We start from the raw sequence: 19,283 nt of genomic DNA, 5'->3' as shown, positions 1-19,283 counted from the left end.
GTGTTTTCTAATACAGAGTTATATATGTATTGCTTTTCATGGCATCAAGAACATTCACTTGAAATGTTCTTCAGAGTAAAACACCTCTTTTAGTAATTTTCAGGAAGCTTTGCACTTGCCAATTTCATCTTTTAATAAACCATGCCTGGGAGGTGATATTTATATAGTTTAAGACTGGAAATCATATCATATCGATATCAATGAAGTAATATTCTCCTTAAACTCCATCTATCATTTGGAGTCTTTTTCCCATAATTAAGTTTCAGCTCCTACAAAATCTTAATTATATTCTGATCAATTGATCAATTTTCCATATTTGTGCCAGTATTAGGCATCTTAATAATACTTATATCCACGTGATAACAAATAAAGTATTCCTACAAATAAAGACAGGAAAATGACTAAGTGGAAAAAGACAAAGCTAGTACATGAACAATCAATTGTTCGTGAAGAAATTCAAATAGCCCAACAAAAATAAAATTCAATGTGATTATTCAACAGAATAAAAGGGACATTTAAGCCATAACTAAGCACCACTATGTATTTTGGAAGTGCATAAGATAAAAAAGATATACCATTGAGTGTTATTGTTCTGGTGTAAAAACATTACACTCATAATACACCTGTAGCCTGTCAACAATCACTGTTCAAAATGAGGATGTAGTTTCAACAGCCAACCATTTGCACCTGAGAATAATATACAGTGTATTCAATCAAAGTTTTGTGGAAGAATATTAATGTGAACGATGTCTCATATTCACAAAAGTAAATACAAAAAGTTTCATATTAGGACGAAATACAGAATGTGATACAATACATTCATGTCCCAAAAAACTACATAGCACTGAGAATGAATGACTATAAATATATTAACACAGAAGTACCTCAAATAATATCCATCCTAAGAAGTGATACACAGAAGGAAGCACATTTTCTAGTTTGCTTCTCTGTCTCTGTGACCAAATGAGGACCCAAACAGCTTCAGGAGGGAAGGGTTTCAGAAGCTCCAGGTAAAAATCCCTCAACGAAGGGAAGTCAGGGCAGGAGCTCATGGGAGGCACCTGAAGGAAGGAACTCAATCAGCTTCCTTCCTCAATCAACCTGCTTACTACATGAGCTACATTTCTTATATAGCCCACAACCAACTTCGTCTGAGATGATACCACTCACAGCACGCAAGGCCCTCTACATCAATTAGCAACATAAAATGCTTCATATATGTGCCCATAGGCCAAACCAAAGGGGACAATTTCTCATTTGAGGACATTCCCTCTCTCAAGAGTGCCAAGTTGACAACAGAATCTAATATATGACTTACTCCATTTATATCAAGTTCCGAAAGGACCAGCTAACAATGAATAATCTGAAAACTGACAGTTCATTTGGAATCATTACAAAAAAGGAAATGTTTATGAATAAATTGAAAAAACAACTGAACACTACATGTTTTTTTTTATTTTAAAAAAAAGGAAAACATGCCATTTCCATGAAAATTTCCTATTGCTAACGTGGTGTTGTCCTATGGATTGATTTAATGACATCATCCAATTCACAGAAAAATTATATATTTTTTTTTGGAAAATTGAGAAACTCTTCTCAAGGTTAACCTGAATGAAAAGATGCTTGGGAAACCACGTGAATCTACAAGAATTATACTTTCAATTCCAAAAACCTATTACCGTATTTATAGTTTGTGTAGTCATGGCTTAAGCCTACAAATTATATATACATGACATAATTGAGACTGCAACTGGACACTGTAACCTATGATGAATTCAGTATTGAAAAGAGAATCAAGAAAATTCAATGTGAGGAAGGGTGAGCACTGCAGAAATAACACAAGAGACTCACATAGCATTCGAAACCAACTCTAAATCATCACAGACCTGAACAGGAGCTAAAACTAAAAACACTTCAAAGGAGACATTTTTTTCTGACTTTGCATTAATCAAGAAGTTTTATAAGTATATAGAAAAAAAACAGAAACTCATATTTTAATAGAAGACTTTTCTCTAAAATACATAACAACTCAAACTCAACTCAGTAAGGTGACTTTTGTCACTCTATATTTTTGGATGGACAAACACTTCTCAATAGATAGTTTTCCAAAGAAAATACAAAGTAGCCAATGAAACTATAAAAATACCCGCATAATTATTGCTTGGAGGAATAATGGTATCACTGAACTTGGGGAGAAAGGCTACAGCATCACTGAGCTACATTTGCACTTGTCACATGCTCTCCATATGATCGTAAAGATGATACCTCATTAGGAACAGTTTGATGTTGTCTTAGAATGTTAGCATATGAAACAGATGACTATGATCCATGGATAATTAACAAAGTAATATCGCCAGCAATAATATTTTTATTATATGAGGGTTATGATGAAATAAAAATGTTTCTATATAAAAATGTGTGCATAGATTTTCACATACCCATTATCAATAACTGACACAAAGTAGAAACAACCCAAAATTAATCAAAGTGGATAAAACCCATACACTGCCTATAAGGAGTGAAGTCACATACATTGTCCACTGCAGATGAGCCATGAAACATTATGCTAAGTGGAGAAAAGCATGTATAAATGATAGCATTTTATAATTCCATTTATAAAATACCTAGTCAGGGCAAATCAATAGAAAGCAGATTAGTGGTTGCCAAGGGCTGTGGAAAGAATGAGGTAGAGTGCTGCTAATGGGAATTTGATTTCTTGGAAATGAGAAGGAAACGTCCTGGAATTTGTGGTAATTAGGGTGCCACTTGTGAATAGACTAAAAATTATAGAATTACACTTTCAAGGGGTGAACTATATGGTATGTGTGACATATCCCGTTAAAGCTGTTATTTTAAAAATAGGCAAGGTAGTCTACAGCATTGAAATTATCCTGCCATAGGAGGACAAAGATGGTCTTCTGTGCACTGATTAATTAATATTTTGAAGTTCCCTCAAGGTTCTTCACAAAAAATATAACCAAGAAAAGGTTTTAAAGCTCTTGGAAAAACAATTCGTATATCTTGACTTAAACATCACACACACACACACACACACACACACACACACACACACACACACACACGTATTTTCTATACTGAGTTTACAAGTATTTTTTAATATTTGTTTTTATTCTTTTAATTATGTGTATGTCTATATGTCAGTATGTGGCTTTGAGCTTATGAGTGCAGGTGCTTGCTGAGGCCAGAGGCTCTGTTTCTTTAGAGGTGGAGTGAAAGGTGGTCATGAGCCACCTGAGATAGTGCTGGCGACCTAACTCAGGTTCTATAAAAAAGCAGCATGATCTCTCTGTGGACCCATAAGACATCACCTCAGCCCAGTTAGTGTGTGTGTGTGTGTGTGTGTGTGTGTGTGTGTGTGTGTGTGTGTGTGTGTACTTGACAAGGATTCATGAGAAATTTCTACATTAAGTTCTACAAGAATTGTTTCCAATCATTTCCTTAGTTCCCTTATTTTGTGTACCAAAAACAAAAAAAATGGTTGTAAGGATGAATACCAAGTAAAAAAGGTAAAAATAAAAATCTTGTCTCCTAAATTTAAACAGGAGGGGAAGTTTTAATATTAACCACTGACACAAGTGGTGCTGCAGAGATGACTCAGTGTGGGCAAGAGCCCAGCTCTTATGGAAGACCTAGGTTCAGTTCCCATCACCCTCACTTCCAGTCACAGCTATATGCCACTTCAGTTCTAGAGGGTTCAATACCCATTATAGAGAGATCTCCAAGATGGTGGCACCCAGCGCACACGGTATCTTGAGTAGCAGAAGATCAGAGACTGAAGACCAAGTGAGTGATCTGGCTGCTGGCACCAAAGTGCTAACATCTGTGTTTATGAGACAAGAGAAGGTATCCGGGAGATAGGGATATAGAGTTTCAGGCCTCCCAGGTATGACTCCTGGATCCAGGAGGCACACACGGTCCTAGGCTCCTGGCAACCTGTCTCTTCTGTCTACTCAACACAACTCCTGAGTTCAAGAAATACACACTCCTGCATCTGGACACCAGACTCCTCCTGCCTTCCTGAGGATAGCCTTTGGTCCATGGTTCTACTTGTCCCTGGCAGAGACTGGATGGACAACACAAGCATACAGGGTCCCATTCTAAGATGGTAGTGCCCAGAGAAGTATGAGTACCAGGAGCATAGTGCCTGCAGGGCCAGCAACCCACCATGCTGTCATCAGCTCATTTTTTTACCCAAAGAGAGGAGGGTATCCAGGCTTCAAGACACACAGGGGACCACCGCAGTTAGTCCTGACATAATGAGGATGACTCTGGATTCCAGAGACATGCAGATGCGGCCTACTAACAGCTCTACTACCTGTCTTAAGAGACCTGCAGGACCCCAGGACCACATAGGTTAGAAGCAACACCCTATTTCCCTGCCTATAGGCCCAACTGGGACACAACCAGCAGAGAAGATCTGTACAGCCCCCCTAGCACATTCTTGGGCTCCCCACCCAGCTCATGCCCAAGAAGCTCAGCAGGCTCCAGGAACCACCAGCCAACACTAAAACAGGGACAGCAAGATGGCTAAAGACCAAGGTAAAAAAAACAATCAATGAAAATCAGGGCAATATATATGCCAACAAGCTCTGGATATCCTAACACAACTGAAACACAGGAAAATTGCCTTAAATCTATGCTTATGAATGCAAGAGGCTCTTAAATAGGAAACAAATAAATCCCTCAAAGAAATACAGGAAAACACAATGAAACAGGTGAAGGAAATGAATAAAATGAATCAATACTGAAAAATGGAAATAAAGTCAACCAAGATGAGACTTGATAGCCTATGACCATATAGTGGGGGAGGAGGTCCCCCTTCACCTTAGACCTAGTGGAGGGGAATAAGGTGAATGTGGAAGGAAAGGAGGAATGGGAGGATACAAGTGATGGGATAACAATGGAGTTGTAATCTGAATAAATTAATTAAATAAATTAAAAAAAGGAAACATAACCAGAGGAAGTTCTGGATAAGGAAAACTTACGGAAGAGAACAGGTATCACAAAGATAAGCATCATCAACAGAATATAAGAGATGGAGGAGAGAATCTAGGTGTAAAGAATAAAATAGAAGAGATTGATTCTTGGCTCCAAGGACTAGAAATTATATTCAACTAAATTATAGAAGAAAATTTCTCCAACCTAAGGATAGAGAGGCCTTTAAATATACAAGAGGCTTGGGGAACACCAAATAGATTACAGAAGAATACAAAATCCTTGCACCACATAGTAGTCAAAACACTAAATGTACAGAACAAAGAAAAAATATTAAAATCTGCAAGAGAAAATGGCCAAATAACATATAAAAGTAGACTTATCAGAATTACATCTGACTTCTCAGTAGGGATTATAAAAGAAGTCATGCAGCCCCTAAGAGACCACATATGTCAGCCCAGACTACGATACCAAGCAAAGTTTCAATAGATGGATAAAACAAGATATTCTATAACAAAACCAAAGTCAAAAAAAGTCTAACAGAAACACATACCTAAAGAAGTTAATAGATAGAAAACTCCAACCCAAGGAGGGTAACTATACTCAAGACAACACAGGATATAAATAACTTCACAACAGCAAAACCAAAAGAAGACAAGAGCACAGACACATTATCATGACCAACATCTTATTAAAAGGAACTAACATTGGTCATCAATGTCCCTCAACATCAATAGACTCACCTCTCCAATAAAAAGGCACAGGATAGAGAAAAGCATACATAAACAGGACCAAACATTCTGCTGCATACAAGAAACACACCTAAACAACAAAGATAAATGTTACCTCAGAATAAAGTTCTGGAAAAATGTTTTCTAAGAAAACTAATCCAAGAAGCAGCTGGAGTAGCCATCCTAATATCTAATAAAATTGACTTTCAACCAAAATTAATCAGAAGAGATGGGGAAACACTTCATTTTCTTCAATGGAAAAATCCACCGAGAGGATGTCTCAGTCCTGAACATCCATGCCCAAAAAACAAAAATACCCACATTTGTAAAAGCAACATTATTAAAATTTAAGTCATACGTAGATTCCTCCACATATTATTTGTGGAAGATATCAGCAGCCCACTCTCACCAATGGACATATCATCAAACAGAAACTAAAAGGAGAAATAATGAAACTGACAGAGGTCATGAATTAAATAAACCTAGTAGATGTCTACAGAACTTTTCATCCAAACATAAAATAATATACCTTCTTTTCAGTACTGGTACCATCTCCAAAATTTAACATATAGTCAGTCATAAAGCAAACCTCAATCGATACAATAAAATTGAATTAACCCAATGTAATTTAATAGATCTCCATAGATAAAATCTGTCTCTGTCATGTTTTCATTTTGGAAACTGCTAACCTGTACTTCCTGTTTACTCAGGTAATTAATTTTATTCCTTCTAAAGTCTCTGATGGGGTGGAAGACCAGATAGTTTAGTCTTACAATTAAGCTTAGTTGTTTAGGGGTTAAGATGTTTTTAGGTCTAGATAGACATTTTAAGTTGATAATGACAAGATATGATAGATATTGGTTTACGTTCAGAATTTTAGACTCCCCAAGATAGGAAAGATGTTTTCTTCAGGGTTGCCAAACACAAATAGGCAAAACACTATGAATGTAACATTTATATAATTCCTTATTGTTTCATGGTTCTTCTTGCTATAGGTAGTTTATTGTATATGTGTGTAATAATATAAATGTATATGTAAATAAAATTGGACTTATAAAGAGAGATAACAAAAAGCAAAAATACTCATGGAAACTGAACAACTCTGCTCAATGATGACTGAGTCAGGGATGAAATAAAGAAAGAAATTAAAGACTTCCAAAACTCAGTGAAAATGAAGACATAACATACCTAAACTTACGGCACACCATGAAACCAGTGCTAAGAGGAAAGTTCATAACACTAAACCTTCATTAAAAATTCGGAGAGGTATCATATAAACAACTTGACAGCATTCCTGAAAGCTTTAGGAAAAAAAATAAATGAATGTACCCAAGAGGAATAGTTGGCAGAAAACAATCAAACTCAGAAATGAAATCATTAAATTAGAAACAAGGAGGACAATACAAAGAATCAATGAAAACGAGAGATGATTATTTGAGAAAAATCAACAAGACAGACAAACCCTTATCAAAACTAACAAAATGGCAGAGAGACAGTATCTAAATCAACAAAACAAGAAGTGAACCTGAGGACATACCAAAAGAAACTGAGGAAATCCAAAGAATTATTAGTTCCTACCTCAAAAGCTCGTACTCCATGAAATTGGTAAATCTAAATGAAGTGGACAATTTTCTTGATAGATTCCACTTACCAAAGTTAAATCAAGATCAGATATAAAGCTAAAGAGTGTTATAACACTGAAGGTAATAAAAGTAGTAATTAAAGGCACCTATCAAAAACAAAAGGCCTAGGAATAAATTATTTTAGCATAGAATTTAAAAGAAACAATAATACCAATAGTCCTCAGACAATACCACTAACTAGAAACAGAAGGAACATTGTCAAGCTCATTCTATGAGGCAATAGGCACCCTGATACATAAACCATGCAAAGACCCAACAAAGAAAATTCCAGACCAATTTCCCTTATGAACATTTATTCAAAAGAATTTGCAAGCCAAAGCCAAGAATACATCGAAAATATCATCCACCATGATCGAGTGGCTTCATTCCGGGCATGCCGAGGTGGATCAATATATGAAAATCCATCAACATAATCCACCATATAAACAAACTGAAAGAAAAAAATGCACATGATCATCTTATTAGATGCCAAAAAAAAAATGTGAACAAAATCTAACATCCCTTGATGTTACATCTTGGAAAGGTCAGGGATACAAGGTACATCCACAAACACAATGAATGCAACATACAGCAAGCATATAGCCAACATCAAAGTACATGTGGAGAACCTTAAAGCAATGCCACTGAAATCAGATATAAGACAAGGCTGTTCAATCTCATGCTATCTCTTGAAAACACTGCTTTAAGCCCTAGTCAAAGCCATAAGACAACTAAAAGATATCAAGGGGATACAAGTTAGAAAGAAATAAGTCAAAGTATCACTATTCACTGATGATACGATAGTATACATAAGTGATCTCAAAATTCCCACCGGAGAACTCCTATGGCTGTTAAATACTATCAGTGAAGTGGTTGGACATAAAATTAATTTAAAAAATCAGTACCCCTCCTATGTACAAATGATAAACAACTGAGAAAGAACTTAGGGATGCTACACTATTCACAAAAGCTACAGATAATATAATATATCATGATGTAGCATAACCAAGCAAAACACCAAACCATAGGACAAGAACTTCAAGTCTTGCAAGAAAGAACTTGAAGAAGATATCAAAAGATATAAAGATGTTCCATGTTCTTAAACCAGTAGGATTAATATAAATGGTTTTATATTATAGTATATAATATAATTTATTTTACTAAAATAAATTAGTAAAAATGGTCAACTTAGCAAAAGCAGTCTATACATTCAATGCAATTCCCATCAAAATCCCAACACAATTCTGTACAGAGCTTGAAAGAACAATTCTAAATTTAATATGAGAAGTGAAAAACCAAGAGCAGTGGAAGAGGAAGAGAGGGGGCTATGAACAGGACGCAAATCAATCAATCAAATAATTAATTAAAAAATATAGCTGTTCTGGCATTGTAATCACCAGGAATCCATATGGTACAAGGCACACATGCAGACAAAACATCAGAATATATAACATTCATTTTTTTAATTAAGAAAAAAGGCACAGTAGCTACAAAGTTGCCTTTAAAAGCTAAAACACACCTACTAGACTTAAAAAGTTTTGAGCATATTTTGATCCCACCATCTATTTAACAAATTTTATGTGGTTAGCAAGACAGTTTTTAAATTTTCATAGTATTCCACTGAATTTTGTGCAATTATTTATTTGACTAATTTTGTTTTTGCTTGCATTCTGATATCTCTATAAAAACAGAGAAGGAAAGAATCTATGTGTGGAAACAAATTAAAGGATTAAAAACCCAAGAAAGACCAAAAAAAAAAAAAAAAAAAAAAAAAAAAAAAAAAAAAAAGGAAGGGTCACTGTGATTATTCATTCAAATTAATTTGCTATTTATTACTTTCATCTAAACCCATTTAAAGTATGTGACCACTATTATTAGAGGTGGCATCAAGAATAAAACTTCAGGGTTTCTAACTCTAAATCTCTATATTTTGTGTCCCCAATTCAAAATTAATAAGAAGCACTGTCAATATCCTCTATAGTCACACTATTTTTAACTTCCCTTTCTTTGGAATGAGATTAACACAGCTATTTAGGTGAATCTCTGCTACAAATGAGGCCTTTTTTTTTTTTCTTCAAACTGATTCTTACTATGAAGCCTTCTCTTAGTAAATGGATGCCTTCTCAGAGATGGCTTCTAAACCAGACATAGACATAGAAACAAATATTTCTCTTTAATTACTCTGAATACTTTTTTCAGTAAATTTCCATGCATATGTATGTGTGTGTACATATATATATATATATATATATATATATATATATATATATTCTTGCTTGCATCTATTTTTCTGTAATTTAACAAGGAAACAATCAATCTGTGTGTCTCACGGTGCTTTTGTTCAGTTGATTATTTTTTTAAGCAAGCCTTGGACACTTTGCATTTTCCAACAGGGATTAGCAAAATTGCACAGCACTGTACCTGGCGCTCTTTAGTTTAAAACAATCACCTTCCACTTACCTATTGTCTTTAAAACCAGCTGTGCTGCAGGGGACATGTGCTTTAATTTATAATAGCATTGGCAAGGTGTGATAATTGCACTACTGTAATTAAGAGAGGATTTTGAAGATCTCAGTTTAGCCATAAAACATAAAACAAAACAAAACAAAAAATAAAAATAATTAAAAAAAAAATAGTCACTTGTAGCACTGGAGCAACAATGCCAGAAGCAAAACATCATCAAGAAGAGCAAAAACTGGAAGCTGCTTGTCACAGCATTATAACACAATGTCATGGGCACCCGGAACATTAGGAGGACTGAATCCAGGCTGTGTCATTCAGGAACCATCCTTGAAGCCCTTTAGGGAAAATTACATAAGAAGCAAAAATTCTTGTGAAATTTTTATTATTTCTCATGATTTATGTTCTTCTTTGAAAATCCAGCCAATAAGATCACTACTTGAAGTAAGTTAATGCTACTGTTCACAAACCAACTTAAAAAAAAAAAGAATGCTTAAGGAAAACTTACTGTTTAGAATATATAGGTTTAAAATTTATGGTTGTTAGCCTAGCCTTTAACAGCTGAGCCATCTCTCCAGCCCTGCAGGTTTAAAATTATGCAGATGGCTGGGAATCTGCATGCTGCAAAGTAATAATAATAATAATAATAATAATAATAATAATAATAATAATAATAATAATCTGTATCATTTTGTTTTAGTTTTCGGTTGTGTTCTTTTTCTTTTGTTTTGTTTTGTTTTTGTTTTTTCTTTTTTTTTTCCTTTATTAATTTATTCTTGTTACATCTCAGTGGTTATCCCATCCCTTGTATCCTCCCATTCTTCCCTCCCTCCCATTTTCCCCTTATTCCCCTCTCCTATGACTGTTCCTGAGGGGGATTACCTCCCCCTGTATATGCTCATAGGGTATCTATACATTTCTAACAAAATTCTATGGACTGAGACGATGTAGAATAAAAAGTACTGGGGATGGGAAATTCCTTAGATGGTAAAGGAGCTCATGCACACAATTTTGCACTGGTGTGCTAGCACTGGGAGTAAGGAAGCTGAGTGTCACCACACAGGGTGGTAATCATAGCAGAAAACATGGGTTCCAGGTCCAGTCAGAGAGCCTGTCTAAAACAATAAGCTAGAGAAGGATAGAGGCAGAAACTGACATAGCACACTGGCCTCCACATACATCCACATACAGGTTCTTCTGCACCCATATGCAGAAATAGAAGTTACAAAAAACAATCAAACTTCCATCCCCCTCTCTCTCTTGTCCCTCCCTCCTCACTTCTCTCTTTTTATCTCCACTGTTTCCAGTGCACCTATAATATTTCCAAGTACCATCCTCCTCTTTGCTGCCTCCGTAAACTTTATATTTTATCTTGTGTCCATCATTGTGTGGAGTACAGCTTATAAAAGAAGACACAGAGTAACTGGATTTAAATTATTTTCAGGTTCCTTGTGAAATATATCAGCTAAACTGGGAATAGGGCTTCCTCAAGACCCAGCTATTCCACTCCTTGGAATATACCCAGAAGATGCTCCAGCACACAACAAGAAAATTTGCTCAACCATATTCATAGCAGCCTTATTCATAATAGCCAGATCATGGAAACACCCTAAGTGTCCCTCAGTAGAAGAATGGATAAAGAAACTGTGGTACATTTACTCTATGGAATACTACTCAGCTACTGAAAACAATTCCCAAAATTTGTGGACAAATGGATTGAACAAGAAGTGATCATAATGAGTGAGTTAACCCAGAAGCAGAAAGATTCAAATGGTATATACTCACTTATATCTGCATACTAGCCCAAGGGGCATGTCCCATGAAAATCTTCACTTACCAGGAAACTGGGACAGAGAGGAGGACATCCTATTAGGACTTTAGATGAGAGAAACATGGGAGAATAGCAAAGTAGAACAATCCAGATGGTCCTAGAAACATACAAGAAGAACATTATGATAGGCAGATTTGGGCCCAGGGGTCCTGCTCAAACTATGGCTCCAGCCAAGGACAATACAGGCCGTAAACTTCAAACCCCTACCCAGATCTAGCCAATGGACAGGACATTCTCCACAGTTGAGTGGAGAATGGGGTATGACTTTCATACGTACTCTGGTGCCTTTGAGAAAAGTGATGAAAATATTCCTTGGATATGAAGATAAAAAAGGAACAGAGGCACATGAGACCTAAACAACGTAAGTTCCCTTGGAGACTTGAAGGCTCAAGAAATTCACTAGGCTAACCTTCCATTAGCTAAAAGGAGACATTCCAGAGGCTTGAAGCAAATCCAGCATTTTAATGATGAGAACTTTTGTTCTCTGTAGGGACTTTATCTGGAGATGGCTCAGAAGTGCATCTTCTATTATGAGGTGGAATGGAAAGCCTAACTTTGAGTAACAGAAAATGAAAGAACTCAATATTTTCTACTCTGAACATGATTAAGGTTTATTATGCTTAACAAAAACCAGAGGAAAGAAGTGAGACCATACGTATTTCAACAACAGCTTTTAGCCAAAGTATTTCCATATCCAGAAAAAAAAAAAACAACCCAAGATTATTATGTTTCATGAATAGAAAAGATAATCAAAGTCCACAGGCCTTAGATTCTATTTCTAACAGTGTTGGGTTCTGTCCATATGTAATACACAGCCCACTCAACTGATGATTTCAACTGCTTATCTTCTGCATAAATGTAAACATCAACATTTCAATTGGTTTGAGGCACCTAGGGTCCCGGCCCTCCATGGCCATGCTCTTCATCATTAGTATCTCCCTGATATCAGGGATTAATCACCACATAAAAACTGAGCCAATGGCCTCCTACCAAAGTCCTTCTTTAGCTCTACTCACAGGGGCTGAAAGCAAAGAAAATTAAAAGCTTATTTAACACCGTTAAAGAAGCTATTCGTTATGTTAATATAGGGCGATTTCAGAAAGTAATGTCAATCAAGCACAAGACAGATACTCGTGACTGTCGTGGCAGAGTAAGAAAGTTCCTGGCGCCTCTGGAAACTCCTAAAATCCCAATCTTGGAATGGATGCTTAACAGTTTGCTAGGAAAGTCAAGCAGAGCACTTCTGTCTGTGTATGCTCTATACCTTACAGTGTGGAGAAACAAGGAATCCAGCATACGCCATGTTTAGGCCAAATTAATATCCACAAATATTTTGCAGGCAACAGTCTTTATTTGGGTCTGTGACACTGCCGTGACAAATATAATGAGCAATTAAAATCCCAAGTGTTCAGATTTTGGCAGCAATTAAAGGAGAAACTGGAAACTAAGCATCAAAACCCTGTTTCAATGGCTTCCTGCCAAATGAATCCCCATGGGTTAAGGGGAGGTCTAGAGTTTCAAGTATAGTAGATTTTTATAGTGTTTTATAATTTATCTGTACTAAGGATTATGTACAATATAATATAATATAGTATCATAGTATATCTTGAATACCAACATCCATTCTGGAGAAAACTCCAGGCAAGATGCCCTAGAGCTGAGAAATTTAAATAAGATCACTGAGTTACCCTTATCTGACCTATGGCAAAAAATAAAACCCAGCCAAGCAAGTCTACTCACATTCACATTCTGGGTAGAGGTAGGACAAAGTAAAACAAATTTGACCATGCCCCCTGGAGGGGGAGATCTGGTGGCACTCAGAGGAAGGACAGCAGGTTACTGAGAAGAGATTTGATACCCTATGAGCATATACAGGGGGAGGTAATCCCCCTCAGGAACAGTCATAGGGGAGGGGAATAAGGGGAAAATAGGAGGGAAGGAAGAATGGGAGGATACAAGGGATGGGATAACCACTGAGATATAACAAGAATAAATTAATATATATATATATATATATATATATATATATATATATATATATATATATATGAAAGAAATCTTTAAAAATTGCCTTACTAAATAAAACTAAGACACGGATATCTCTATGAAACTTAATTTTCATAGGTCTGTAAATTTTATTGGATAACCAAAATACGAAAAATAAGATGGAGCTAAAATTTGTATACTAACTAATCTAAACTTCATAAATTAGGAAAGTAATTTTAATAAATGAATGGTCACAGGCAGCTAATGGCATAGGTGTAAGAACTGAAGTCCCAGTTGACTAAGAAGCTAAAAGAAAAAGGTGCAATATCTTCCAGCTGAGAGAAAAAAAAATGTATTTTTGAAAATCTACTGCCAGCCACCGTATGAGATAGAAAGCTACAAACATAAGTATGAAATATTTTCATTTGTTCACATACCAGAAAGAAAAGAGACAAGAGGAAAATTAGACATGTGCCTTTGCAATGATCAAGTTTTCCACATTAAGAGCAAAGGTGGGAGGAGTCAAAGCAAAAACAGGATCTAGTTTAAGACATCATCTTTTTTGCCTCCTGGAGACAATTCTAGACAAACTATAGAAATCAGCTTCCTAAGCTTCCTTAACTATTATTGGGCATACAATATATGGTAAATCAAGGATGATACACACACACACACACACACACACACACACACACACACACACACACGAGTCCCCAAACAGTTGAGAGAGGTGGACTATTAGTTTAAGGCGAGCAAGTTCCACCACCCTAGTTGACTATGTAACAAGTTCTATTTTAGGTCAACCTGGGCTGTAGCATGAGACTCTATGTCAAATAAACCAAGACATAAATTAAAGGGGGAGTGGAGGAAGACAGAAGAGGAAAGAGAGAAAGGTAAGGGTAAAAGGTGCAGAAATAAAAGGGAAAGAATAAAAGAAGAGGAACTAATAAAGAAATAAAGTAGAAAAAAAAAGGAGAGAAGTAAGAGGAAAGAGGGGCAGGGGGAAATACCAGAAGTGCACCTTGGTTGGATGACTGGAAGGATTGGCAATATTTTTCAATAGATCCTGTGTTTGTTCAAGTATTTTTTTTTTTAACTGAAGCATTCATGGAATTAAACAAATTCAATTCAATAAGGTAAATGATATAAAGTGTGGACCTCACATACAATGAGAGAAGAAGAATCAGTTGCCAAGATTAGGTGTGTGCCCTGATAAATGCCATTTCATGAAGGTGAAGGCTAGCAGCACAGTAGATACAAAAGGGACCATAAAGAAATTGTCACAAAGAGCACAAACAATCCAGAGAGTCAATGCTAGATTCATCACTGTAAAATGACTCCCTCCAAGCGCTCCCATGGCAATAACAAAGTACTTTAAGGCAGTGAACGCAATGGTTTTGGTTAAGCTGTAGTGGAAATCCAGCAAAAAAGAAGACGGGAAAAAAACCACAAGTTGTTGGAATCAGAACTTCTAAAGTCTAGGTTCCTCTATAGAATCAGTTGACTATGTGAAAGTCCTTCTCCTGTAAAATGCTCTGTTTTAACTGTTCCCATCAACAGAAAGCCTTGCAAGTAGCCTCACTGAAGTTCTCCACCACACTCTAAGAAATAATTACCTTAATTTAGGTTTCTTAAAATTCTACATGAGCATCCTGATAGTAAGATATGATTTCCAGTTCTCATCAAGAGATTCATATTTCAATAGGTAATTGCTTTTCCCTTCAGTGTGTCTTAACTAGTCTAATCCTTTCAGGGGACATTAAGAGGTAATCATATTTAGCTAATGTCATTTCACTAATGGTGGCCAGCTTACAAGCAGGCCCTGTCTTGGAGAATCTTATGAGTCACGGGGAAATGTAATAACATCATAGAATGGGAAAGGTTGGAGGGTTGCAAATGGAGAATGTGTTTCTGAGTTCCAGTTTTGCAACTAATCCTCTTCTGAATGCTCAGGAAGATGAGTGACCCCCTCGATAAGCACATATTTCCTCATGAAATGAGAATGAGTAGGTGGTGAAAGCAATGATGCTGTTATTGTGAGGATGAAATTAAGGGAATCATGTATGTAAACATATGTGCCAAATATGAAAGTACTGCTTAAGCAATATACATTATTTTTTTTTTAAGCAGGATCTTATGTAGCTCAGGATGGTCTCAAAATCACTCGAGCTGAAAATGACTGTGAATTTCTCATCTCCTTGCTTCTAATACTCACAGGGGCTGGGATTACAAATGTGCATCTAAAGTCCTTTCTATGGGGTGCTAGAGATTAAAGCTAGGGCTTCCTGCAAGAGGAAAGCATTCTACCGACTAAGCTATAACTCCTGTTATAAATAGTCTACATTTAAAAAAAAAAAAGAATGATATGTCTCCTTCATAGCTTCATAGTGTACCTAACAAATATTTTGAATTATAGTTAAACTATGTAAAGCTTCCACTTTCATATTTGGTGTGAGTAACCTGATATTTTAGCACTTTCTTGTGGTAATAAAAAATTATAAGTTCTGCTAAAATACTTATGAGACAATTATCCAAATCTGTTTTAATGAGAGGTCAATGAAAATATAACTACTATATTTTGATTGAATTTTAATTACTTATTTTAAAAACTATCTGCTTTTTCATATAATGCAGAGATATAATTTGAGTTGCACACACTTTACAAAATCATCAAGTGAAACAAATATTATTTCAAAATACATTGGTGAGTCCTATGTGTCATGTATAGCCAAGTAAGAATCACAACATAGACACAGGATTTTCTTTGGGTCCATGACTATGTGGTCATTTGCAACGTACAGACAAAGGGAAATTTAAATGAACTCTTTTTGCCTCTCAAAGCTTGCTCTCACCTTTAAAAACTGTAAAACATGACAAACCCCTTTCCTATGTGATTTCTTGTGCTCAGCTCCCTGAAATCAGAATATACCCCAACCTGCTGCTGTTCTTTGAAACAATAGTACAATATTACCATTTCTTTTCAGGGTCTTTGCACATTATGTTCTATATATTAGTTATTATGCTTTGACATGTTCAGAGCTTGTTTACATACCACTTCTTTAGAAACATTCTAGAACAAACCTAAAAGCATACTCACTCATCACTGTTATTTTCCCCAACTTTGTTTTTCTTTGTGCTTTAGGTATGGATGTACTTAGTGTGATATACGATGGACTTGGCATTATATTACACTTTGCCATACTTTTCAAAATACCACGTTCTAGGAGAGCAAGACATTGTTTCTTTATCAATCACTCTGTTTCCAAGCCATCCCTAAAATTTAAGGGTCTATCTAGTAGATGTTCTCTGAGCCTTTGTATGCATGTAGCAATCACCCCAACCGTCAAGGGCAAGTTCAATGTTATATCTGCAAATGAAATTTGGGAAGGAAGCAACCATCCTTTGCAGTCCATATGAATCTTAGGAGGAAAATTATATTCCTCAGTTTGTTACTCAGTCTAGTAAATAAATGAAATTAATGTTGCCAATGTAAGGACAATGGTTCTTCTTTATCTAATATTAAATAAGCTCATTTTAAAATATGTTAAAAACTAACAGAGTAAATGTGTGCTCATTCAGTAACTGAAAGTGTCTCGTGTTCCAGATAGTGATGGCAAAAATCATAAAATCCAACTTCCAGACAACTCAATACAAAATAGAAAATAAAAGTAGGTGTTGTTTGGTGAGCACACATTGTAGCCAAAAGAAATAAGCTTTGAAAGGGTCTCAAGAACACCCACATCAAATCAAACCAACCAAAATAACAAGTGCACAGTGTGCAGACTTTTAGGGCACACTGGCAGCATTCCTGGGCTCACAGGGACAGTGCCACCATTGAGCTTTATATATCATAAGGTCCTCAGACCCTGGAGATAGGCTCTCTTTCTATCAGTACAATAAACTTAAACAAGTCTAGATTGAAGTGATGAATCCCTCAAACTCTTTTTTTCTTAAGACTCTTTTTCATGTTTTATATCTTTGCTTGGGGTTCACAGGTATGGCTGCTCATAATAGCATCAGGTCCCCCAGAAGTAAAATCACAGGAATCTTTGAGCCACCAGGCCTGCATGCCTGACACTGAATCAGAGTCAATAAAAGCATGTGCTCTTCACTGCTGTGGCACCTCTCTGGAGTCATCCCTCAAAATCTTTGAAGTAATTTGTCTAAAACATGCTCGTAAATCACAAATGATCTTTCTGGAGCTTAAGCAAATTAGAATATAGTTTGTTTACAAGGCACCTATATTTTGAAGAAGACATCTTCCAACACAAAAATTTTAAATTACTGAAAATAAAGAAAAAGCACACAAAAGTGAGGCTGTCAGAGCCTGATGTTATTTATAGAATCAGCCTCATCAGAAAATTGTAAATAGATACAAAGATTTATGGTTTTAAATCAGAATCTGGCTTTAAATTATTTCCTTATGGCCTTGCATTAATTTCCAGTTTATTCTAATGATTCCATTATAATTTAGTCACCTAACACCTAATAGTATGTACATGTATATATGCTTGTGTGTATGTGTACAGCTAAAGTTTACAGGCCAAATTCCCATAATTCAAGTTGCATTGATAGCTGGATAGAAAGCCAAAAACAGTGCAATGCCAGGTGAATGGGCCCTGTTTGTAAACCTACCTGTGCACAGGTCATGCATTTAACAACTTCAGCACTACACTGTGATAGAAAAGAACACAGTTAGCACCATGGAGCAAGTGGAGACTTGGGACTGACTTTCACAAGAACTCTGGTGCCCCATGTTTGGCCATGTCCCCTTGATGGGGAGGCCAGATGGCACTTGGAGAAAGGATAGCAGACTACCAAGAAGAAACTTGATACCCTAGCATCATATTCAAGGGGAGGAGGTCCCCCTCAGTCACAGTCATAGGGAAGGGGAATGGGGTGAAAGCAGGAGGGAGGGAGGAATGGGAAGATGCATGGGATGGGATGACAATTGAGATGTAATATGAATGATTTTATTTTTCAATTAAAAATAATAACAGTTCAATTGAAAGAAAAAAATAAACTTAATCCTAAAAATTTCGGGATATCCCTAAGTGACACATCTACTGTTCATTTATGAATGTATTTATATAAGACCATTTTAACCAAGAATACAATAAGTGACAATTTTTGTTTAAAATTTTGGCTCTTTTAAAAACACTTTCGCACATAGTCCAGGCAGGCCACAAGCTCACTGTGTAGCTAAGGATGGCCTTGAGTCATTGACTTTGTCTCCTCAGAGCTAAGGTTGCAAGCATGTGACATCACACCCAGTAGGTTAATTAGTTTTCTTAGGATTACTACATTCACAGCCCTGAGTGTTTTATATACTTGCTGACATGTTATTGTATATGACTGATATCACTTTGGTGCAAGCCACATGAAAATGAACAAGGATGTGATCCACTTACATTGAGTTGTATCTTCTGTAAGTGAAAAAATAGTGCTGGTTTCTTACAGGAATGCCATCATTACATTAATTATTAGCACATAGAAAACTATAGACAAATGTTTAGGAGCTTAATATTTCAAAGCTAAGATGTGTAATGCCATCTTGATGCTTTAAACTTAAAGCAAGCTCCTTTGATGTGGGTTTTTTTTTTTCAGTGAGGGAGTAGACACGTCTCAAAGGAATCTAGGGTATCTACAAGCAAAATTCCAGAGTCAGAGGTGAGGTAGGACAAAGATAAACACACC

At 36.1% G+C, this 19,283-nt stretch overlaps 1 protein-coding gene across 2 annotated transcripts in view; it reads right to left on the bottom strand.

The window, feature by feature from the left end:
• DPYD (dihydropyrimidine dehydrogenase) overlaps window positions 1–19,283 on the bottom strand; it is an 867,929-nt gene that overhangs the window by 749,390 nt on the left and 99,256 nt on the right. Inside the window, exon 2 of one of the 2 annotated variants that reach the window (XM_084756837.1) lies at window positions 11,607–11,697. The exons of the other annotated variant lie outside the window; for it this stretch is intronic. Coding sequence (XP_084612963.1) covers window positions 11,607–11,697 — 91 coding nt within the window. The remainder of the gene's footprint in view (window positions 1–11,606; window positions 11,698–19,283) is intronic. 2 annotated transcript variants of the gene reach the window in all.

The sequence above is a fragment of the Acomys minous genome, assembly GCF_964271855.1.
Source record: "Acomys minous genome assembly, chromosome: 14".
NCBI classification, from domain to species: domain Eukaryota; kingdom Metazoa; phylum Chordata; class Mammalia; order Rodentia; family Muridae; genus Acomys; species Acomys minous.
Note: the sequence above shows the minus strand (reverse complement) of the source record. Positions and strands in the feature narration are given on the sequence as shown.